Source organism: Phoxinus phoxinus (genome assembly GCF_949152265.1).
Source record: "Phoxinus phoxinus genome assembly, chromosome: 6".
NCBI classification, from domain to species: Eukaryota; Metazoa; Chordata; class Actinopteri; order Cypriniformes; family Leuciscidae; genus Phoxinus; species Phoxinus phoxinus.
The window spans coordinates 30594740-30619320 of NC_136881.1; the positions used below are offsets into that span (position 1 = coordinate 30594740).

General features: G+C 37.6%; 3 protein-coding genes across 4 annotated transcripts; 1 reads left to right on the forward strand and 2 right to left on the reverse strand.

Annotated features, from left to right (window-relative positions):
• Positions 1-212: 212 nt before the first annotated feature.
• LOC307000657 (uncharacterized protein) lies at positions 213-8110 on the forward strand. The gene is made up of 6 exons (XM_079616421.1): positions 213-382; positions 604-1599; positions 1769-1845; positions 6563-7046; positions 7177-7258; positions 7364-8110. Exons 1-6 carry the CDS (start codon positions 362-364, stop codon positions 7507-7509), a joined length of 1806 nt encoding a protein of 601 aa, XP_079472547.1. The 5' UTR covers positions 213-361; the 3' UTR covers positions 7510-8110.
• Positions 8105-14159, reverse strand: LOC307000658 (lectin-like). Its single transcript, XM_079616422.1, has 6 exons — positions 14087-14159; positions 13521-13596; positions 9076-9218; positions 8774-8914; positions 8480-8594; positions 8105-8314 (listed from the first exon to the last, which is right to left on the reverse strand). The coding sequence occupies exons 1-6, from the start codon at positions 14129-14131 to the stop codon at positions 8220-8222; spliced, it is 615 nt and encodes a 204-aa protein (XP_079472548.1). The 5' UTR covers positions 14132-14159; the 3' UTR covers positions 8105-8219.
• A 7548-nt stretch (positions 14160-21707) lies between these two features.
• Positions 21708-23128, reverse strand: LOC307000697 (galactose-specific lectin nattectin-like). Of its 2 annotated transcripts, XM_079616480.1 has the most exons (6): positions 23072-23128; positions 22847-22928; positions 22587-22729; positions 22317-22457; positions 22121-22235; positions 21708-21885 (listed from the first exon to the last, which is right to left on the reverse strand). In XM_079616480.1, the coding sequence occupies exons 1-6, from the start codon at positions 23102-23104 to the stop codon at positions 21803-21805; spliced, it is 597 nt and encodes a 198-aa protein (XP_079472606.1). In that variant the 5' UTR covers positions 23105-23128; the 3' UTR covers positions 21708-21802. The 2 variants fall into 2 exon arrangements, with proteins under 2 accessions (XP_079472606.1, XP_079472605.1); XM_079616479.1 differs by having other exon boundaries at positions 21869-22235; positions 23072-23118.
• Positions 23129-24581: the final 1453 nt, after the last annotated feature.

A 24581-nucleotide genomic window follows, 5' to 3' on the forward strand; every position in this document is an offset into this window, starting at 1 on the left:
CTCCTCCAAATACAGAAATAATCTGTAACATTTCCAGTCAGGATATTTTTCTTGAAAAAATAAATAAAAAATTCCTGCTTACATGCAGTCCAGTAAAGATTAAAGGGAGGGAGGGAGGGAGGGAGGGTGGTTATTTTAAGAAGATTTAGAAAACAGGTTTTGGCAGTACAGAAATGCTAGACTATAAAAGGAAGTTCAAAGACAGAGAAGGCAGTGACTAAGAGGGAAGCACAGAAACAAGGTGCTGCACAGGTTGCACAACTGTTTAGATTCTGGATTAAAGAAAAGAGAAAATGTCTTACACTCTTTAAAATGATTAAGCAATGCAGGATATGTAAAGGATAACCAAAAATGAGAGACTATGGAGGAACAAACAGCAAAGGTATGACAAGATTGTTAAAGAAGATAAGATTTGCAAAAACGCATTTAAGTTCTTAAAGAGCGCAAAAATATAAAATATGTTATAAGGTTTGTATAATATATTAGAGTAAATATGCTCTGTCGCTATTGTACAATATTTTAGTACCAGTAGTACGTTTAAAGAAATAGTGCTTCAAAAGGTAAATAGTCACATAAAATCATTAATTTTCTTTTCCCATGCAGAGTGATGTGAGGGATGGTCATCAGAATGACATCCCATTGCTGGAGTCTATGCTGCTGAAACTTATGAGTCCAGAAAATCGTGTTGACCATCCAAATAGAAGTTCTTTTAAATCAGATACATATCCAGATACAACCTCCCAAAGTGTGTTTTGCCGATCTCTGGAGTCGGAAGAACGTATAGCAAATGAAGACAGGAACGATTTGGATACCACAGTCAGATCTGGTGGTGAGGAGAAACAACCAACAATGAGTTCTAAAACAGAAGCTGGAAATGAAGGGGTTGAAGAGTTCAGCGGGCCTCCAGATGAGTTTCATGAATGCGAGAGAAAGAGTTTTCCTCCTATCTCTTTATCCATACAAACACAGGCAGAAGAATCAAGTCAGGGGCCAAAAGAAAGTGATTTGTTGGAGGACAACAACAACAAAGAGCCAAGCGTGGAGGATGACATGGCTGGAGCTGCATCACCGCTGAACAATCCGTCTCAACAATCATCTGCATACATGTCTCTCCTCTCGATTTCCTCAGAGAGATGTGACACTGCACAGATGGAGTTTAAGCATGAACAACTAAATGAGGCTTGTGGTGGTCCCTCAAAAGCAGTTGGTATTGACACAAGCAGTGTTCTAACCTATCAAACTGCTGTGAACGTTACAAGAAGGACAGCAAGATCCGCTTCAGATCCAGTAGCCCAGAAGCGCAGGGAGAATAAAACCCTCTCAGATCCAAGTATGCCAAACCTCCAGGAATATGAAAACATTGCAGATATAATGAAAGAGTTCAGCAATGCTGCTAATATTTTGGGAAGGGAGGATTCAGATATGAGTTCCGGTGGGATGGAACAGGAGAACTCTCTTGTCAAAATGCAAAAGAAGGGAGTTAAAAACAAGATGAAGGATCTTACTCATAAATTGATGGCAAAGTTGAAAGAAAAACGCGATTTTGAGCACGCCGACAGCAAGAGCATCCAAGACAGTGGGGAACAAGAGGCACAATGTGTATGTTTTCTTTATCATACTTCTATTCATACATCTTAAAGTATGACAGATCTTTAATTTCAATGAATGTTGGAACTGATAATTAACTTTTTTGGTAGCTGCGTTTTAACTATTTAACTTTCCCCTGTGCTCTTTTTTCAAACTTAAATCGCAATGAATCACCATGCAGCGCCATTCCATGGAGATGGAGGTTGAGGTTCCACCACCACTTCCACCCAAAAAGGGGAAATATGTTTTCTTACACAGGTGGGATATGCTAAACATATTTAACAGTGTTATTTTTATATTGTTTATGTACTATTGTATTTATTCATATTTTGTGAATTCACTTTTATTGATGTTTAGGTTTTAATTTTAATCTTACATGCTTGAGCGTCCGTTACCAGATCTGATGTGCGAGTTGATGAATGTTGAAATATATGATATAATATATGCAGAGCCGGACAGTAACGGAGTACATTTACTTGAGTACAGTACTTAAGTACAATTTTGAGGGATCTGTACTTTACTTGAGTATCATTTTTGGGGATACTCAAGACTTTTACTCATGACTATATGTACTCTACAAATATTGTACTCTTTACTCCACTACATTTCTATCCATAACCGTGAGTACTGAGTACCCGTTACTTCTTCTAAAAAAAAAAAATCTCGGACTCCATCAATTTGTTGTTTCCCTCTAAAACGTGACTGGATTCTGCAGGCGCCACTGATTGGGACAGCCTATCAGCAATCACCTTTCAGGTTCAGGTTTAGAGGTGTGTCAGACTCAGAACATTGCTATATTGCCTTTCTTTGCTGGTTTAGGTTCATTGATTCGATTGATGAAAAAACAGAGAAACACATGTACACACAATTGTTAGCTGAATTTTCTTTTCTGATATTACACATTAATGTAAGCTGAGCATTTGCTTTGATGTTCTTGAGTATGCGGTGTGTTTAACACAGTCAGGTTCAAATGTGGGTGCAAAAAACCCATTAAAACTCGAGCAGAGGTTTGTCAGAGCGTTGCATTGTGATATTGCCTTGTTAATGTTAAATAATAATATTAATGTTAAATAAAGTAACATGGTAAAAATATTAAAATTACTTGATTTTACTTTCAATTCCTTTTACATTCTCCAGTATTAACATTAACATTTTTCATAACTCCATGTAGGACGTTTCTGCACATAAATGTAAGCACTGTGGCAGTAGTAATGCAATATTTAGATTTATGTACTTTTGTACTCTTGATACTCAAGTACTTTTAAAAACAAGTACTTCAGTACTTTTACTTAAGTAGACATCTGACTGTAGTACTTTTACTTGTACTTGAGTAAAATTTAGCAAGGGGTATCTGTACTTTTACTCAAGTAATGAAGCTGAGTACTCTGTCGCCTCTGAATATATGAAAATAAAAGCCTAAATTCAATCTGTTCATCATATAAAATAGGCTAATAGTCTTTTCGGAAAATTTGGACTAAACCCCTCAATTCATATGGATTATTTTTACGATCTCTTTATGAACTTTTTGAAGCGTTAAAGTGTCAGTTGTGTAGCTGTCAACGGTGGGGCAGAAATTTCTCAAATTTTATCAAAAAGATCCTTATTTGTGTTCCAAAGATGAATGAAAGTCTTACGGGTTTGGAACGACATGAGTGTAATTAAAGGGTTAGTTCACCCAAAAATGAAAATAATGTCATTAATGACTCACCCTCATGTCGTTCTAAGCCCGTAAGACCTCCGTTCATCTTCGGAACACAGTTTAAGATATTTTAGATTTAGTCCGAGAGCTTTCTGTCCCTCCATTAAAAATGTAAATACAGTATACTGTCCATGTCCATAAAGGTAATAAAAACATCATCACAGTACACTGTTCCGATGATTTGTGAAATAATAGCTTAAAGGGTTAGTTCACCCAAAAATGAAAATAATGTCATTAATGACTCACCCTCATGTCGTTCTAAGCCCGTAAGACCTCCGTTCATCTTCGGAACACAGTTTAAGAACCTTTAATAACAGAATTTTCATTTTTGAGTGAACCCTTATGATTCATGTGGGACCGATGTACATGGTTAAATCGTGTAAATCCAACACACCTTTTTTTCAGTGCAAGGGTCTCACTCTCAACCTCAGTTCGGGCCACTGTCCTGCAGAGTTGAGCTCTAACCCCAATTAAACACACCTGAACCAGGTAATCAAGGACTTCAGGATTACTAGAAACGTCCAGGTATTTTGGAGCTAAACTATGACAGTGGCCTTCCAGGAGCTGAGTTTGACACATATAGACCCGGGGTTCGCAACTCTGGCCCTCTAGGTCCACCTTCCTGCAGAGTTTAGTTCCAACCTTGATCAAAATCACCTGCCTGTATCTTTCTAGTAACCCTGAAAACCTTGATTAACTTGTTCAGGTGTTTTTGATTAGAGTTTAACAAAAGGTGCTTTTAGGCCATGTCGTCATCCTTGTAGAGCTCATACTGCTTGTAAGATGTGAATTTTTCGAGATCTACTAACTGCATAATATTAATTTAGGCATTGATAGTGGTGCCATAGAAATGCATAATGCCCAGTCCAGAATATAACGTTGCATGTTGTCATCTTGAGACTACGGTAATTACGACATGGAGTGAATGCTGCATAAACTCTGCAGGAAAGTGGACCTCAAGGGCCAGAGTTGAGAACCCTACTTGTTTAAATGTTATATGCACGTTCCTTTTTTTTCCCAATTGAAACTTTTTTTTCTTTTCTTTTTTTTAAAGCACTTCCTTATTGTGTAGCATTATCAAGTGTACCTATTTATAACTCATTTCTAGTTCTGTGACATTCCTTTTTTGTGAAGTGATGGTACAAATCAAACACAAAACATGTACCGGTATGTTCATTGTACTATAGATCTGCTACGGCTGCCCCTTAAAAACTGCTGAATGACTAAGTCCACATAAATAGAACCTCCTAAACATGAAAAACCTTTAAAAATGTACAGGAAAAAAACATCTTAAAGGATAAATGGTGGAAATACATAGCCACTGGTAATACCTCAAGTTGCACACTAAGTCCACTGTTAGTTAAAATCACTGTATCATATTGTAAGGGAACAACAAATGGTAACACTTTATTTCGATAGTCAATTTCAATCAGCTCCCTAGGTCAGTAGTCAGGGAACTTTTCAGGGAGTCTGCCATTTTAAAGGGGTGGTATAATGCCTTTTTCACAAGATGTAAAATAAGTCTTTGATGTCCCCAGAGTGTGTATGTGAAGTTTAAGCTCAAAATGCCCCACAAATATTTTTATATAGCATGGTAAAATTGTCACTTTTTGAGGGTGAGCAAAAACGCACCGTTTTTTGTGTCTGGCCTTTTAAATGCAAATGAGCTGCTGCTCCTGGAACAGAGGGCAGAGCTTCAACAGCTTGTGTCCTTTTACCTCACACAGACATGCACTGAAAATGTCAAAACTTTTAGCCTTTTATGTTCAAACCAAGTCAGACAATGATGGAGAGATTCAAGAAGAGGTGATAAGATGTAGAAAGCAACAGGACATTTCTAGTTGAAGAATTTATGTAGCTGATGTAGAGTTAACTATCTTCTAGTCATTGATTAGCATATTCTGTCATTATAATCTATAAATCGCGTTCCCGGGGGCGGGGTTTATGTAAATTTTAGGGTTGGTGATGCCACTAACCTGAGAGGAATGTCGTGTAGTCCCTACCAGACGTTTGTTGTATCCTTAAAAAAAGGGGGGAGGCGTTGCAAAGTCTCTCTGTAGGCAAGGGTGTGGTGAGCTGGTACCTGCTTATGTCACGCAGTACCACAACATCCAATAGGAAAAATCAACTGCAGTAGCCATCGTTCAACCTGAAGAGGGCAGCACTCAGACGTTTTTACACCATATATTGTAGAATTAAAACACTTTATACCCAAATGTCAAAAAATGTACTTGAATCAATGAACAGCATTAAAGCCCCAGTCTTACAGATCATTAACTAAAACAAGTTGTTTTAGGGTTTAGTCTGTCTGTCTCAATCGCAAATTTTAAAAAACATAAATCACACGGGTGAGCCAACTCACAACACATAATGACACGCGACTGATGTTTTTTAAGAACCATTATTTAAATTTATTTCAGCATAAACATACATCACAGGTAATGAACAAAATAGCTAACATTTATAAATAATTTATGGCTGAAATGCTGCACTTGCACTAATATGTAACAAGCAAAGTTTTTATAATAATGTACTTTACATTAAAAAATAATTTCATATATCAGTTCTGCAATTGTTCATAGTGATGTTGTACAATGCGGACGTTGTCATGTCACCAGAAATAGAGTTATCAGTGTCCCAATGTGTAGTGAGTGCAGGGTCCTTATACTGTCCTTACCAGTGCCCGAATTCATTTCTGTCAGGACCACTATCGTCAAATACGATTGACAATTAGCATATAGTTAGGATTGGTGGTATGGTTTCGTTCTGGGCGAGAACTCCCTGCGCATGGAGCAAGGAGAGCAGAAATAACCCCCCTTAGGGTAAACAGAACAGAACCAACATGAATGTATTGCAGATAGCATTGACTCAAGATTTTAAGTACAACATAATTCGAGAATTTATTCTGATTCAAGGGGAATCAGAATGCCAAATCCTGACTGATGAGAGGAGGAGCTGGGGACGGAGGAGGGTAATTAGCTCCTGAGAAACGCGACAGCTGCTGATAATACTGAAGGAGCTTATATATTTATACGGTGATAGGCGTCATATTCCTATAGGTAGACGTGGATCAGCTAAGAGTCAGCTGATGCGAGCTTGATCAAAATAAAGTGTAACCCAACAAAGGTTTGGTAACACTTTACAATGCGGTCCCATTTGTTAATGATATCGTTAATGCATTAATTAACATGCAATGAAAAATATATATGTTGCATTAATCTTTGTTAACTTTAGATAATAAAAATACAATCTAATATCTCTTGTCTTTCTGAGCAGAACATTTACCTTAAAGGACTTCAAACTCAATCTTGAACCGATCAACTTAATGGAGGAGATATTCACAGGAATCGAATGGCTCAATTACCTGCCCAGCAAAACCAGTCCAGCAGAGAAAGACACTAGTGATCAACCAATGACATATGATGTTCTCCAAACGGAAAAAGATACTCAGCTCAATATTCCACTGGACAAATCAGAGGACATAAAGAACAGTCAAGATGATGTTAGTGATGCTCAACAGGACAATGTAGCAGAAGTAAACAGTGACTTGAATTTGCAGGAAGCAAATACTTTTGCTATTCCTAAGGCACTGCTACAAAGTAATGCAGTAAAACAAATGGCATCTGGGATAGACTGTATGTCAAAGAAACCAAATGACATCTATGACTGTTTGAACTTGTTTATTATACCCAAAAAGGATTTATTATTAATGAAAAGAAAGTCATGGGATGCTCTGCCGATGGACTTTTCAGCAGTCAAGGTGGGGAATACTTCTGTATTTCTGTCATTAAAATAACTAGGTTATGTTGTGAGAGACTGTTAATTATTTTACCTGGATTTTAACTGTTATAAAGTGGAATAAATTACAAATACGATTTTTTCTCTCTCAGTCACTTGAATTGCTGGACAACTCTGCTCTCAAAAGTCGAATTCGTCTCAGCAATAAGAGAGGCCACAAACCACCCAAAAAAGGTGAGAAAACGCTCTGGAGGGATTGGGTGGAGTGAATGTACTAAATGAGAGAAATGAACATGGGCAAACCTCTGACAGATATGTTGCTCTCGTTTTTTCTCTCAGTAAAAGAAGAAAAGTCAAAGACCAAATTCTACGAGATTCCCGGAGTCCTCCTAAATGAATCCCCTGTTCGTGCATCTCTACCATTTAACAGCATCCCCTTTCCCAAGTCTCCTCCTCATTCACCACTGTTTCTAGATCACACCTGAACAGTCACTCCATGACTGCTCTATCATCTGCTGTTGTCGGGTCAATGAATGCATACAGTAGACATTAATCTATAAAAACCACAGCAAAGCACAAATAGAGAAAGACCATTTTGTATTAAAACAATTCCATTATTTCATTTTGATAATTAGATAATTGATTTATCATGTTAATATAGGCAAAATGGACTTTTGTATTATTGATGTTAGTAATACAACTGTTCATTCATAACTACTGATGAACTGTAAAGCACATATAATTTTTCAAAGCACAGTAAATATAATTTTTCCATATTATAATGTGATTTATTATATGAAATATCATGTCATTTTAGATTTTGTGTGTGCTTTGCTTGCTTTTCGATTTCGCTCATGAACTGTAAATCAACTATGATTGTTTTTTCCCCCATCCATACCTTTTATATACTTCCTGAATTCAGTTTTTTTGCTTAATGTGAGAAACCTAATAAAATTCTGCAGTATTTAAAACCTGGCTAAAGGTGATGACTTTGAAGTATTCAAGTATTCTTAATTAGCGGTTCTTAATCAGACTTATTTATTGTCAAACACTAAATAAATAAAATCAAGGGCTTGCTTTGATTGCAAAAGTTTTTATTATCATTTTAAGATTTTTATTTTTATTTTTTTGATGCAGAGAAAATCATTTTATTCAGAAAGTTTTATGGGATGATGCTCAGATAAAACTGCTCCATCTACTCCTGGTCTACTTTCAGCATGGCATGTCGTTTGAAGGCACAGATGTAGTTTTTCTTGACACTACAAGAGTCGTCGTTCCACCTGCCAACCTCTGAAAATGTGAGGGAAAGTGAAATGTACCTTGACCTATCATTGTGTTTTACCAAACATCCTATTGTCATCACAGCATCAATATCACTATAATAAATCATTTAGCCAAACATCAAATGTGATTATCCCATAACCCATTATAGGATTCCTCTGTTTTCCATCTTACCTTTCCAGTTCATCTCCACGCATTCCTCTGTGCCGGTGTACATGTGGTTGGGTTCACCACTTGTCCAAATTTGATAATTCCAGTAGGAACCATCAACCCAAAGAAATTTACCAGACTGAAAAAGTGAGAAAGAAGTTCAAAACAAAAAGAAAACTGAAGAAAGAAAGTCAGAAGTTGTTTGTTTGGGTAGTAAGAAACTAGTGGATGCCTGTCAATCCCACATGAAAATAACAACTTAATCATTTCATTTTGCTCTGCCCATTTGTGAACCTCTTCAGACTTCTGTCTTTTTACCTTGAAGAATTCAAAGCCTCCGAGCCAGAAGCGCAGGTTACTTGGGTTCATTTTTTTCACAAGGCAGAGCAAGTAATTATTATCCTCTTTACTATGCAGTGACACCAGATGTGCACCAGGGGCTTTGATCCTACACCTGAACTGGGTATGAAACAAGAACATTTACGTGAACGTGAACGTTTTTTTTTTTTTTTTTATGGGGCAGGTAATAATGTGGAGATTAATACAATATAATTTTAAATTATAATAGAATATAAATTTAAATAAATAAAAAAAAATGTTTTAACAGTGCTATAACCTACCTCGGCTTCAGTGAAGTTAGTACGGCCGTAGAAGTATTTGACACAAAAGCGGCCCACTTTGAACCAATCAGTGAAGCCATCCACATCACAGGCTTTAGGCATACTGCACCACGAAGTGACATTAGTATGGTCAACATCAAAACCTAAATTTGACACACACATGACTATTACTTTGAGGTCATGGCATTTTAAAAACATAGGTTGGTATTTTTTATTTGTCTATTTGAAGGGTAAACTTAATATATCACTCTGTTAAAACGATGCTATCGATAGGCCTAATCAAAACAGGTCATATCAGTGAGCATCGAAAATACTTTAAAAACAATATACACAAAATATGTAGTGGTCACATGTTTTTTTTTTCAAACAATATCTGCCTTACAGTGAGTTATTGACTGTAATAGAAAGGAGTTATTAAAAGATGGTGGGGCAAAGCTAAGGGATAGTGTCATCATTGTCATGCAAATCCCTAATGACCCCATTGCAAAAGTATCCAGCTTATGTGGCTACTTGCCACATAAGTAGCCTAAATAATTGAACACAAAATATTAATTTGACATTTATTTTATTACCTGAAAATGACTCTGCTTGAGCAATTTGTTATCAGTTGTAGAGTTTGTTATCATGGAATAACATACCACTAGATGGCGTGATTGAAGAATCAGAATTGAGTGGGAGGCGTGTGAAATTATAAATGAATGCTTTATTCTGCAGTGCACTAAGTATGAACAAGACTGCAAACGTATTGCGAGTGCCAAGTAAATGTAAAGCAGACAATGAATTTACACAGTCATTGAAGTTGTTAAAGTAGTTGTTCATTTTTTGAAGTGAACTGAATCGTCGCAACTGAATTTAGCTTAATTATGAAACTTTATATCAAAACTTTATAATTTTTTTGCATCATTATTTCTGATATGATATCACTATAATAATGAGGCAATCCATCATCAATCCTTCAAAAATGTGTTTCCCTTTTGAATGGGAACTAGCCCCAGGCCTATTCATTAGGGGCCAAGCACTGAAGGTGCGGGCACCTATTGTATCTGTTCCCGTTCTTATTTAGGGGCCAAGCACTGAAAGTGCGGAGGCACCTATTGTTTTCGTTCCGGTTCTTATTATTATTATTATTATTATTATTATTCTGCTTCTTCCGACTGGGCGTCTATGGCAGCCCATAGAAGCGTATGCGGGAAAGTTGTTCCGGTTTGACATTCTGATAGAGGACATTCCCAACAGTAATTGCACCAATTTTGGTGTCTCTAACTCATTCCCTCTAGCGCCACCACCTGTCCAAAGTTTCACTTATATTATGCTAATAACTTTTAAACCGTAAGGCCTATCAACAAAATTCTTTTTTCCTCTGATTCCTGAGCTCACGGCGATTCGACTGGACCCTATGACGTCATTTTCCGTCATAAAAATATGGCCGCCATTTTGAATTGTCCAAAAAACCTTCTTTTGCGAACTCGTCCTAGACGGTTTGTCCGATTTGCACCAAAATTGCACCAGATCATCTTCAGGCTGTGGGGACAAAAAGTTATGGAATTCAAGTTGATTCGTCAAACCGTTTTCGATAAACGCGCAAACAAATTTTACGTAGCGCTTGCGAAAACAGACATAAGGCTGTATCTCCGCATCGCTTAATCGTATTCAAACCAAACTTCCTACATGTCATCACAAGCATGACCTGAGGCTACATGCTGCGTTTCGGCGCAGCGCCACCTACTGGTCTGGAGATATGAAAAAAGGCTATTTTTGCTTATAACTTCTGAACGGTTTGTCCAAAAATCACAAAAGTGGTCTCGATAGATTCAGGGCGTCATGTTGAGTTGACTGATATCCAATTTTTCCATATCGGCCATTTTGGCTGTCGGCCATTTTGAATTATGTGCTAAAATGCTGTATTTTATGAACGCATGAACGTATCGTTACGAAACTCAGTATGGGTCATCAGTACAAAGCCCTAAAGGTACTCAAAAGATTATGAGACAGCGCCACCTTTTGGTCAAAAGTTATAATGAAATTTCCAAAAATGCTAATAACTTTTGAATAAATTTGCCTATAGTAATGACACTGATCTCAATAGATTCCTTGGGTTATGCTGAAAACATAGATACCAATTTTGCCATAGTCAGCCAAACTTCCTGTCCGCCATCTTTATTTTCTTTTAAAACCTACTTTTTCGAACTCCTCCTAGACCGAACGTCCGATTTTCACCAAAATCGGATCGTGTCATCTCCAGACCGTGCCGAGTAAAAGTTATGGATTTCGTGTCGATAGACGAAACCGTTTTCGTATACCGCAGTGGCAAAATTGAGGCATGATGCCAAAATGACTATTCAGGCTTTATATCTGCAATGCCTTGACATATTGACACCAAACTTTGTATGTGTCATTGTCACTTCACTCTGACCACATCACATCAGTTTCGTAACTGCGCCACCTATTGGTCGAAAGTGATAATCATATTTTTAGTTATTGTATGTGATTTTTCAACCATTTTGCCCAAATTCATCTTCAAATGTCTTTAATTGCTCCTTGCTGCAGTGGGTCTCACACTCCCAGCCACTTTGGCATGTCTTGTCGTCTTGCTTGCGCTTGGCCCCGGTGATTGCTGCTTGCAGCTATATTCTTCTTTTTCTTTTTCTTTTTCTTTTTCTTCCGACTGGGCGTCTATGGCAGCCTATAGAACCGTTTGCGGGAAACTTATACAAATTGGCACAGTGATAGAGGACAGCCTGAACTATCACCATAGCGAATGTAGAGTCTCCAACTCATTCCCTCTAGCGCCACCAGCTGTCCAAAGTTTCACTCATGTTTATGCTAATAACTTTTGAACCACAAGGGCTAGAAACAAAATTCTTTTTTCCTCTGATTCCTGAGCTCACGACGATTCGACTGCACCCTATGACGTCATTTTCCGTCATAATAGTTTTCCCGCCATTTTGAATTTTCCGAAAAAACTACTTTTTCGAACTCCTCCTAGGCCGTTGCTCCGAATTTCACGAAAAATGAACCAGATCATCTCCAGACCTTGACGACCAAAAGTTATGGAATTCAAGTCGATTCGAATTACCGTTCTCGAATACCGCGCAAATAAATTTTACGTAGCGCTTGCGAAAACAGACGTAAGGCCGTATCTCCACAACGCTTTATCGGATTCAGACCAAATTTGGTACATGTCATCACAAGCATGACCTGAGGCTACATGCTGCGTTTCGGCGCAGCGCCACCTACTGGTCCGGAGATATGAAGAATTTATGTTTTTGCTTATAACTTCTGAACGGTTTGTCCAAAAATCACAAAAGTGGTCTCGTTAGATTCAGGGCGTCGTGTTGAGTTGACTGATATCCAATTTTCCCATATCGGCCATTTTGTCTGTCGGCCATTTTGAATTATGTGCTAAAATGCTGTATTTTATGAACGCATGAACGTATTGTTACGAAACTCAGTATGGGTCATCAGTACAACGCCCTAAAGGTACTCAAAAATTTATGAGACAGCGCCACCTTTTGGTCAAAAGTTATAATGAAATTTCCAAAAATGCTAATAACTTTTGAATAAATTTGCCTATAGTAATGACACTGGTCTCAATAGATTCCTTGGGTTATGCTGAAAACATAGATACCAATTTTGCCATAGTCAGCCAAACTTCCTGTCCGCCATCTTTATTTTCTTTTAAAACCTACTTTTTCGAACTCCTCCTAGACCGAACGTCCGATTTTCACCAAAATCGGATCGTGTCATCTCCAGACCGTGCCGAGTGAAAGTTATGGATTTCGTGTCGATAGACGAAACCGTTTTCGTATACCGCAGTGGCAAATTTGAGGCATGATGCCAAAATGACTATTCAGGCTTTATATCTGCAATGCCTTGACATATTGACACCAAACTTTGTAAGTGTCATTGTCACTTCACTCTGACCACATCACATTAGTTTCGTAATTGCGCCACCTATTGGTCGAAAGTGATAATCCATTAAATCATATTTTTAGTTACTGTATGTGATTTTTCAACAATTTTGCCAAAATTCATCTTTAAATGTCTTCAATTGCTTCTTGCTGCAGTTGGTCTCACGCTCCTAGCCACTTTGGCATGTGTTGTCGTCTTGCTTGCGCTTGGCCCCGGTGATTGCTGCTTGCAGCTATATTTTGTAATTGTTTTTGTGTGGGTTGTGAAATGCTTTGTGAAACCGCAAAAATAAAGTCTTAAAATCCAAAGCGAATGATACACTATTAGAAAATAAAACATTTGTATTCACAAACAATTTCTCTATTTGTACAAATTGCACATTCATTTAAATAAGAATTTTGCACATGCAAGTTAACACTTAACTTGTTAACTATTCATGTTTCATATGAGACTTTCTTAATGGGTTTTAAGTAAGGTAGAATTCGGAAATTTCAACATAAATATATTATTGTATGAATTAAATCATATGTTACCTCTCTCCAATGTTAAGAAGTTACCACCCCCAAAAAGAAGAGACATCAACAGAAAGCTAACAAATCCCGATTTCCACTGCGAAAAAACAACAACATAATAAGGGAAATGAGCATAACCTATAACAGCTTTTTTTGATATATGTGTAATATCTTACTCCAAAGGTCAAATATATATTTATTTAAATAAATACATTTATATTTTCACTTCAAAATAAAAACTGAATAAATAAAATCACTTTAACTACAACACAAATCCAAAAACATTGTTGTGTCCACAAGTCCCTCATTAACAAATAGACAGAAAAACTTTGATATTCAACAAAATACTCTGTTATAGGTCACTATTTTCCAGGGACACAAAATCAGTTAACCTCAAAACTGTTTCGGCTGACTAAATCTCACAAATGTCGATATTCAGATGAAATAACAAAATGAAAAATAGCGTAGCAATTCATCAAAAGTGCTGAGATGATGGTCAGGAGAAAAAAATTATGTGGTGGGAGAGGGTCATCTTACCCCATGTTATCCTATATTGGATCAAAAGTGTTAATAAGGTCATTACTTACCATTGTTGTTCTTGCACTTTTGTCTTCTGTCCTCACAGTAATCATTGTCTCACCTTATTTTATATTATTCCATTCATTTTCACAACTCCTCCCCTTCTGTCAATCTTAACATCTTCAGTTTTTTTATTCTTCATCATCACACAAGAAAGCGTTTCACACATTTATAGTGCCCAAATTACTAATTAATTTACTGGTGCATTGCTACAAAGTACCTCCATTACATCTAAATGTTAACCTTGAACAATAATAGTATTGTCTATTATGTTAATTATAATAATTAATTTAAAACTTGCACTCAAGAGATGCCGAACTAAAAGGATGTTAACCAGGGCATTTTTATACAGATTTTCCATTTGTGTTACCGTGTATTGCGTTGTGTTTTTTAGAGTTAAAGTAAAATGTCTGTAAACTTAACAGATCAACCTGTGCATCCAAGTTTCAATGAATAAACAAATAATGCAATGATTGAGAAGAAAGGATAAGTGTCCCATTGGGTTCAAACATGATTACTCGTATTATTTCCTCAAGACTTGATAATATGCAAGCTTCTCATTGCAATCTGGGTCATAATGCAGTTTTGAATTTACTAAACAAGACATAGAACGTCTCGCTTAAAAGAGGGAACGGAGACGTTACGTCAGACGTCATCTTACGAATTGGTATCTCGCCTAAAAGCACAATAACCTTCGAGTGTAAACTAAACGAGCCAATGCACATTGGTGTGCAAGATTTGCATCTCCGCCCAGTAGTGGGGGGATAAATACAGAAGTGGATGTAAAGCACATTCAGGTTTTCGCTGACGAGCCGAGCCGAGGCAGTGACCCGGCCACCAGCGGTGGTAGAATAATTGTGGCGACGGGACCTAAGATCTCCATTCACTCCTTCAGGGAATGAGGGTTACATAGTAACACTGAGGCATTCCCTAGTCAGTAACGTTCGCCATTACGTCAGACGTGATCTGACGAATTGGGATCAGAGCGCCCCTATTGCTGACCCTTCCACCTCACATATAAGCCACCTGATGCCCCCGCACCTACTGGGGTGGAAGATGGGACGGGGCTTTATGCAGAGAAAGTCGATCAATGCTGTTCCACATGACCAGGTAGATTATTGTATAACATGGGAATGCATGCCTTTTCCAGGCAGAAAGGGACGTTGCGGAATATCCTGCTCGTACGGAGGTATCATATGGAAATTACACATAAGGACAGACCATTAGGGCAGTGAAACATATGGAATGTCTCCGGCCTTGGAGTCAACACCAGCAGGGACGGCAGAGTGGACTCTGCCAAGGGAAAGACACAGGCTGTGTCTGGGAGCCGTACCATGGTAGAATACACATGGTATCACCGTAAGGATCACAAAATATGGCACCTAACCTAGCACAGGGGTCAACCATTGGGTGTACTTACGAGTATTAGGCCTGGCGTCAGACTAGCTAATCCAGCTCCGTCTGGGCAACCGTGCCTTCCAGGACAACACCAGTGACTTTGTGGACATTGTATGTCTCACAGACTTCCCGGACCTCGCTCTAGTTGACTTTTACTACTATAGACTTAATAATATTTTCCAATCCAAACTCCTCTGTGATGGTTCTCGAGGGCCACTGGTTGAATTTCTGGACAATGCATTAATGCTGAGTGGCTTTTTTTTTGGGAGGGGGATGTATGTTAAGTACATTAAGCCTCTTCACGTCATGGCCGCCATGCCAGAGCCTGTTCGCGTCAGGGCCGACACACCAGAGTCTCCAGCCGTCATGGCCAACACCGGTTTCTGCACTGCCTATCCCAGAGGTCGTCCCCTTGTCCTCAGTACTCTCTGTAACTGCAACAGCCATTTTGTGTGTTTGAGCCGCACACTACTCTCCAGCCTATGAGTCCACTCCAGGGCCCGCTCCTGTCCCAGAGCTCAGTCTTGTGTTGGGTCCAGTCTGTGTGCTCCCTCTCTGCCCTTATACGACCACGGAGGTTGTCCCCGAATTTCCTGTCTGCCTAGTTACGACCACGGAGGTCGCCTGTGAGCTAATCTGAGCCACGTAATCTGCCCTGGTGGTTACCAGTTGTGCCGGCTCCGACATGGTGGTCTTTAGCTACACTTTGGTGGTCTTCAGTCCCACCAGCTCCCCTGTAGTTGTCACCAGTCCTGTCGGCTCTGCTGTCACGATCCTTGCCTGTGTTTCCTGTGATTGTTATCATGGCCTCTTATTTTAAAGTTCTGTGTTTTCATTATTGCTTTGTTCTTCTCATGTTTCACTGCTTCTCTGTTCCCTTGTTTGTTGCCAAGGACACTCATTTGACCACACCCATCTCCTTATCAGTTTCCATAGAAACGCATTGGTTCATTGGTTTTGCTCAGCATTTATAGCCCTGGTTGTCACTAGTTTGTTTGTCAGTCGTTGTATGTACGTTTCCTGGATCATCTTGTGTTCTGTGTACCTTTGTTTACACCAGTTACCTTGTGTTATCTACCCTTGTGGACTATTTATCTAATTACCATTTATGTGTTTTTTTAGCACATGAGCTCTTGTGAAAAAAAAGCGACTTTCATTTTGGTTGAATATAGGGCTGAGTGAATATGGGTAGTACCCTTTACTGCCCTGGCCTAATACTTAGGAAGAAATCCCTTTAAAAGTATACATGTGAATGAAACTTGGCACAATGTCCTTCATCATCACAGTATGCTAATGCTCTAGTGCAAGGCATTCATACTTATTAAGGACTGTTGGGACACTCCTGGCACAGGATGGTTCTATCTGGCGAGATAGTGTCGTTTACACCCTTCACATCACAGGACACATCTGCTTTCCACTGCATGTTTCCACTGCATCTGACAGCTTATAAACTGAACTGAAAGGTGGTGAACTTGATAGTGATATTAAAGTATCCTAATGTACAATCTAGGTACTAATGTTCAAACATGCATTGAGGAGAATATGTTAATGTACTTCTCCCCCTCTTGATCACCACCCATTTGCAATAGCTTTTGGTTTCCTGTTGGTTTTTGTGTTGGTATTCCACTCATGTTTAACAATGCTTTGCTCAGGGTATAGGAAGGAAAGGCAATGGTTGATCTGTGAGAAAGGCTTTAACCCTTAACACACACCAGTGTGTAACTCATACTACAAGAAAGGCTTGTATGGCCTCTTCTGCACAGCAGTGCATTATTTGTTACAGATAAGTTTTTCTCTATAGTATGTTCCTTATTGTCTTTAAGCTATAGTTAAACATGTAACTTAATAAATAACATTGACTACTTTAATAAAGGCTTTGAGAATCTTTCCTTTATCACTGATAAATGTTGAAAGTGATTGTATAACTTTCGTTATCTAAATGTTCAGGTTAAATCTTATGTTTTCCAATCAGTTCTAATGAAGACGTTTTACCTTTAAAGAATAAGAGGTTAAAGACTATACAAACTTTAATAGAGTCAGATTAATTATATTGGAGTAAGATAAATACTTGAATTATAAATACTTCAACTGCTTTTTGTTCCGATTATTGGTTCAAAATAGCATTGTATAAAATGATGTATCTAAAACGGTATAACTGTAATCTAAGTTGGATTGTCTTGTATAAATAATAAAACAGCTAGATCTTAGTCACGGATACAGTTGTGATCTCTCAGTGTCAACCTCAACTTAACTCTGCCAGTCAAAGTTGCTGCAGCTCACAGTGTGTGAATGCTTCACGTGGTCCCTTTTTACATTTATACTAATCAGTTAGCTACATAAATTGGTTTTCTTGTCATTATGGGGTTTTACCCTGCTGAAAAATCCAGCATTAACCCGTGTGAATCCCATGTCCACCAGCTTTCCCGCTTCCCATGCTGGTCCCAGCATGCAAAACATGCCTTATACTTTGACCACTGGATTTGTTCAGGAGGGTAAATTCAGATTTGCTGCCTTTTAGCACAAGGCAGCAATATAGCAAAATGTTAAAAAATGAAGGGGTCTGAATACATTCTGAATGCACTGTATGAGAGTCATTTAAGCAATCCGATCGATTATCATGTATAAATTGTAAATAGCCCCTATAAGAGACATTAAGCATGACTAAAGTAATTCACTGCATCCTAATGACTTAAGACTCAAATTACATGAAAGGCATGATAAAACGGCCAGTGAAAATGTTTCTTTTAACTTAATTTTTAACATACATTTTGTTAATTTTTCACTTTATGCCAGTCACTCTGTATCTTTTTTATTTTCACAACTCCTCTCTCACATTTTTTTAAGTTTTAATCACACATTTAACTTTTTCACACATGAAACTCCTTTAAAACAAATGCACTCTCATGATAACAAATAGCTGCTTTTATTATACATCATTATGCTGCAAGAAGAATTTGTTCATCATATTTCTCATTCACTATAAGGTAGACAAAAAATAGACAAAAAATTACAAAAAAACCCCTCTTATTTATGTCGTTTGCAGATGCATCAATAATGTATTTAGGCAGAGCAAGTTAAAACATGTTAGACCATGTTGTAGGGGAGAGCGGGTGACAACCTAACACTTTTTGACTTTCTCAGTTCGTGTAAATTCACTTGGGGTTCAGAGTATTTTTCCACATTAATTTCACACGTCTTAATACAGTGCATACTTTTTTTTTTTATTTACCCCGAAAGAATGGAAGTGAAATGTGACAACATACACCATATGGGGCACATTGTAACATGACCATGTGACATCTTAAAATGTTATCTGATTTAATCCAAAAATATACAAGACAAACTAAAATATTTTCTCAATAAAATACAATTATTAACTTTTACATATAAAAATTAACACATTTTTGATTTTCATAACAAACACACAGCAAAACACAGCTGTAGGCCTACAGCAGTTCAAAACATACGTTAGGTGCAATGCGCAATTTGTCCTGTGGGTGGCAGTAATGGGAAAATAATTAGTTGTGCCGTAACTTTTAGTTTTATGTCAAGAAGAAATTACTCAACGCGAGATCGCGCACTTTAGTCGAGAAGGAGCTTCACATGCTCATCAGAGGCAAGCTAACGTTACACCAAAAAAAAAAGATACTAGTAATGAAAATATTAACTTTCAGTCATGTTCACGTAGTGAGAAATACTATTAAACTATCCAAGTGTCCGCTGTTGCTTATATTAGACTTTATAAAACTATTTATTAATTACAAATGATTTGTCAATCACTCAATGAATGAGGTTTTATAAGTCCAGAATTTAGATTTAAAGGAATAACCTTATCAAAATTAAAAATTCACTCAAATAATCTTGATATATTTGTTGATGTGCTTGCAAGGAATCACAAAAAACGCAGAAGAGCTTTTATGAATACATGATAATGTTAGAGAAGATTATCATAAACACATTTTCAGATGACTGCCTAAGTTGATTTGTGGATATGTTTGGTTTTTGTATACGTATATGTGTCATAGTTTACAGATGTAAAAAGTGCCTAGATGTGCTTAGATGCTAAAATGTGTTATCATTATTGGTCATTGATCAATTACAATAGAAAATTACTTGTCAAATAAATGAAACATTAATTTGAGTTGAAATTGTTTTATTAGCTTCTGTTTACACCACTTCATGCGTTTTCTCAGATCGGATAGCTATCTGATTTATCAAAACGATTTCATTTACACCTGGTCACATGTGTTTGTGCAAAACGGATATAAATCCGATCTTCAATTCCCGCGCTATATGCAGATTGAATGTAGCCTGGTTCTACCCGTTTATATACTGTCTATGGTTCTACCAGACTCTCGTACATTTCATACAGAGAGTCTGGCCTCTCTCCATAGGCCCTATGCACAGCTGCACTACTTCCTGAACTTGTGCAGGCTCCTTTGTTTCCTGTCTGCCAGGATTGGCCAAACTGATTAATCCAGGTGTGTCTGACCAACAACAATAATCAGACACACCTGGATTAATCAGTTTGGCCAATCCTGGCAGACAGGAAACAAAGGAACCTGCACAAGTTCAGGAAGTAGTGCAGCTGTGCATAGGGCCTATAGACACGCGTTAACTTCCTTGAAGGCGGTACACTATTGGATATGCCCAGAGTCACTCTGGATCTGCCATAACCAATCGCTAACGTTTGGTCGTGACGTATGACGACTCAAACTAGCGCACAACCTCAACGTCATCGTTCTCAACCAATCCCTCTGTTCGCTGATTGGACCGGTAAAAAATTGATCGGAGAAAACCCAAGAACATACCACAATCCCAGACGTAGTACTGAAGAAAAATGAAAATTGAGCAGAAGTACGTAGGAGGGCGGAGCCATGCTAGATTTAATGGAGTCCACGTCACCAAAAGCAAGTTAAACAACAGTTATGAGCTGCATTTTATTGATCATCAGCTAAAATTTCTGAATCAAAGATCGCGATAGGAGAGAGCGGCAACAGCCCTGGTAAGATCATTTCGGTTCTCTACTTTTAATGAAGATGATTGTGTTAAGCCTCTGCGACTTACTTTCACTTTGATTTGTGATAGTTTGCGCGTTGATTTGATGAATAGATGCTCATCTGCGGCGATGTGTGCTGCAGTAGCGTCGTCATATCTGACTATAACATGACATATAGCCTATAACATGCTCTCACACGTTTATTTTTTAAGCGTTTTTGGGAGGAGTAAAATGGACATATGTGCATATCATTTACACTTGTCCAGTTTCGTCTGGAATGCGGCCCAGATCTCCTCCTGAAGTGGTTTGAGTGATCGGATTCAAATCCGATCACAGTGAGGGGAGGAGTGAATCCTAGGCTCTGAGATCTGCACACAAAAACAATTGGTTTCACCAACCACTAAAAACCCAAATAAATAGTGTTCCAACCTACTTTTTTACAGTCTATGGTTCCAACCAATCACCGACAGGTGACACTTCTTCAGCTCCGACTTCGCGTACAGCCGTGCACGAGCGCAAAACCTCAAAACACCCAGCCCCTGTCGGTGATTGGTTGGATCCATAGACTGTAAAAAAGTAGGTTGGAACACTATTTATTTTGGTTTTGAGTGGTTGGTGAAACCAATTGTTTTTGTGTGCAGATCTCAGAGCCTAGGCTGCCTAAAGAGAAGCGTTTTTTTTTGACGGCCTGCTTATGGGGCGGGCAGCTAGCGGATCGTTAGGAAAGATTAGATGAATGTGATCATTTATTTTTGGACCTGAAATTGCTGATACAACCTTTAATAGTAAAATAGGCTAAGGTCTCTGGTGCTAAACATAAGTTGGAACATAACTTGACAATACTTGAATTTTTGCTCTACAACATAACTTACACACACCCATATTGAAAACATGAATTGTGAAGCTATTATATTATTAAAAACAAAATAACGTTTGGGGTGTAAGTGTGTGCAATTTATATTGTAGAACAAAACTTCCAAGTATCACGTTATGTTTACCACAGACCTTATTTTACTAATAATTAAAAAAAAAAAACGTTATAAAACCTAATAGGAAAATCTCAAGGTGGCAAATTTGTCTTCAGGGTTTTAACATCATCCTTGCACCAAATTATGTACCGGTACCCCAAATATATTTATACTGTATTTGAAGACAATCTCCACTGGTACAGTCCATGCAATACAATTAAAAAACTCGAAATAACTCATTTATATTATATCTTTTTTATTATTAATTTGAAAATATGTTGTTTTCACAATTTTGAACACAAAGTTATGTTTAAGGTTCATTGACAGATACAACAGTTCAGTCTAAGCCTTCTGCAAGTCTAAGTCAAAGCTGTCATCACTTTGAAGGCGCACACGTAGTTTTTCTGCACATAACAAGCATCATCATTCCACTTGCCAACATCTAAAAGAAATCAGAAAAAGGTCAAACCAACATAGAATGTGAGAATAAAATAATCATGATAGATTCTAAGTTACATTTTATACCAATCATGCAACTTATGTGATTTTACCAATAAATAGAAACAATTATTGGGACAGTGGTATCTTCCTGATATGCAAAGTTACTTGATATAATGAAAAGTGAATTTTAGGCTTTTTAAAATTGCATATTTTAAAAAAGAAACCCTTTTGCTTACGATTCCAGTTCATTTCCACGCAGTCCTCCCTGTAACTGAATTTGTGGTTAGGCTCACCAGGTGTCCAGATTTGATAGTTCCAAGAGGAACCGTCAGTCCAGACAAATCTACCAGACTGAGAAAGATCAAACATTTTAGGGTAAAGGTTATAGGTAAATTATATATTTACTTTTTAAATCACTTCTGTCTCATTTACCTGATAAAACTCAAAGGCTCCGATCCAGATGCGCAGGTTATGGGGACTATACTTGATCACAATGCAGAGCACGTCACCATTAGCCTTTGTGTTGTGCATTGACACCAGGTGTCCACCAGGGGCTTTGCTTCTGCAGCTGAACTGTGTGCGGGAAAGATGAACAACATCAATAAGAAATAGAAAATGAGGAAAGAATCATTTGGAGAATTACATAAGTCAGTTTCTTTTTAATATGTGTTGTCTATTTTGTCCCACACTGACACTACTTACCTCAGCTGAAGTGAAGTTGAGAGCATTGCCAAAGTATTTGACACAGCGTGATCCCACTCTGAACCAACTCTCATAGCCAGTCATTGGACAGGCTTTAGGCAAAATACAGCCAAATGAGGGATTTATACGGCCGGCAGCCTCATCTAAATGTGAACATCACACTACAATTTACCCTTGGGGGTTAAAAACTTTCTTTTAAAAATACTCTTTGTATGCATGAAATATTTAAATAAATGAAATAGCCTAATTTTAAACAGCACCTCTCTCCATGGTTAGGAAGCTACCACTTCCAAAAAGAAAAGTCATCAACAAAAAGCTAAAAATCTCCATTCCTGCTGCACACTGTGAAGGAGAGAACATGATCGGTGGAAGCGTACAATAATGTTTTTATAAAATGGTAATTTAAAAGAAAAATTCCTTTTTTTCCTTTTTTTAATCATTTAAAAATAACACATGGTTACCAAATGGTACTAAAATGGACTTACCACTCCTTCCACTCGTCTTCCGTGTCTCCTCATAACATTTAGTCTGTCTTAAAATCCGTCACTTTTTTTCTTTACAACTCCTCCCTTTCTCTTCATCAGCATTCAGTGTGTTTATATGGAGTTCCACATGAAAGCTCATAGCATGAGTTTTGTTGAATAAAAAAAAAAAGAATGATTTGTCACCATGAAATCAAATTTGAATTTTCCTTTTTATGGAATATTGCAGTATTTATTATAAATGATTTATCGGTGTACATCATTATATATATAAAAAAAAAACTTGTTCCCTCCAAATCTTTACTCAGAATAACTTTCCCTCCCTCTTGCAATGACATCTCTTCTCTGATGATTTTACTTTAGTTCACAGGAGGTCACAGCAATAGAAAACCACAAACATCCAACCAATTCCCTATGGACAAAATCAAGTCCCACCCTACATTTTTTCTAGTTTGAGAAGCCGTTTCACTCAGATACACGTCACAATAGGGATAGACGATCGCAACTTTCGTTTTATGCCAACATGAATAGCCTACAAATGATCTGTGGAGCAGATTGACCAAATATGGGGATGCATTATTTTGGTTTGGGAAAGCACCTTTAACATATAATATGCAACATAATTGTGAAAGATAAAAACTTTGTGTTTGTTGAAGTTGCAATCAAAATGCAGTTGGCTCAAACATCTGATCCCAACTTGAATGGGCCTAATGCTTCTGATCTACTAACTAGCTTGCTCCTTTAGCACACTATAGACCGTTATACCACTGTGCCATGTGGTTACAGAAACTGTTGCTGATCTCTTTAAATTTGAACTTCTACATTTCACATTGCAGCTACAGATGATGGAAATCACATGCTGAATGGCTGTACTGTTAGTCTGACTCAAGACTATAATGTTATGAAAGAAAATGAATGCAAAGCATATTATATTCTTTTTTAGCGTAGTAAACGTTTCTCCTTATATATATATCAGTATTATGTTTTGTGTGTTTTAGTTCTCTTTTCCAGTTTGTTCCCTTGATTAATTATTCTATTCACCTTTTATTCAATTAATTAGCTCATCAGTTCCCTCATTTTGTCTGGTATATTCCCTGTTTTGTTCAGTTCTTTGTCCTGTCTTGTCAGTTTTACGTGGTTGCAGTATTATTTCCTGAGTTTTCCTTGCCTGTTGGATTTAAAGACTGTTTTTGCTGATCTCTTTTGTTGTCGTGCGCTTTGTGCAGCCACACATGACAATATTAGTATAACGGTTACACTTTATTTTAAAGTACATGCACTTACAGCATTCTTAACTAAAGTACTGGGTAATATACAACTACATTGGTTAAGAGTAGGTTCAGGGTTAATGCCTAGTTATTACTGTTATTGTCATCACAATAATAAGTACATAGTATGTACATGTGGAACAGGACTGTAAAATAAAGTGCTAGTGGTATAACACTTTTTTTTTTTTTTTTTACAACTCCTACTTCTCACTTTTTGTTGCTGCTTTTAAACTGTAATACTTATT

Coding starts and splice junctions, on each gene's coding strand:
- LOC307000657 (XM_079616421.1), top strand. CDS start 362: ATGGAGGAACAAACAGCAAAG. Junction 383..603: donor TGGAGGAACAAACAGCAAAG/GTATGACAAGAT, acceptor TTTCCCATGCAG/AGTGATGTGAGGGATGGTCA. Junction 7,259..7,363: donor CCACAAACCACCCAAAAAAG/GTGAGAAAACGC, acceptor TTTTTCTCTCAG/TAAAAGAAGAAAAGTCAAAG.
- LOC307000658 (XM_079616422.1), bottom strand. CDS start 14,131: ATGATTACTGTGAGGACAGAAGACAAAAGTGCAAGAACAACAATG. Junction 13,597..14,086: donor AAAGTGCAAGAACAACAATG/GTAAGTAATGAC, acceptor GTTTTTTCGCAG/TGGAAATCGGGATTTGTTAG. Junction 8,915..9,075: donor CTAACTTCACTGAAGCCGAG/GTAGGTTATAGC, acceptor TTTCATACCCAG/TTCAGGTGTAGGATCAAAGC.
- LOC307000697 (XM_079616479.1), bottom strand. CDS start 23,104: ATGAGGAGACACGGAAGACGAGTGGAAGGAGTG. Junction 22,929..23,071: donor GAAGACGAGTGGAAGGAGTG/GTAAGTCCATTT, acceptor TCTCCTTCACAG/TGTGCAGCAGGAATGGAGAT. Junction 22,730..22,846: donor CTTCCTAACCATGGAGAGAG/GTGCTGTTTAAA, acceptor GTTCACATTTAG/ATGAGGCTGCCGGCCGTATA.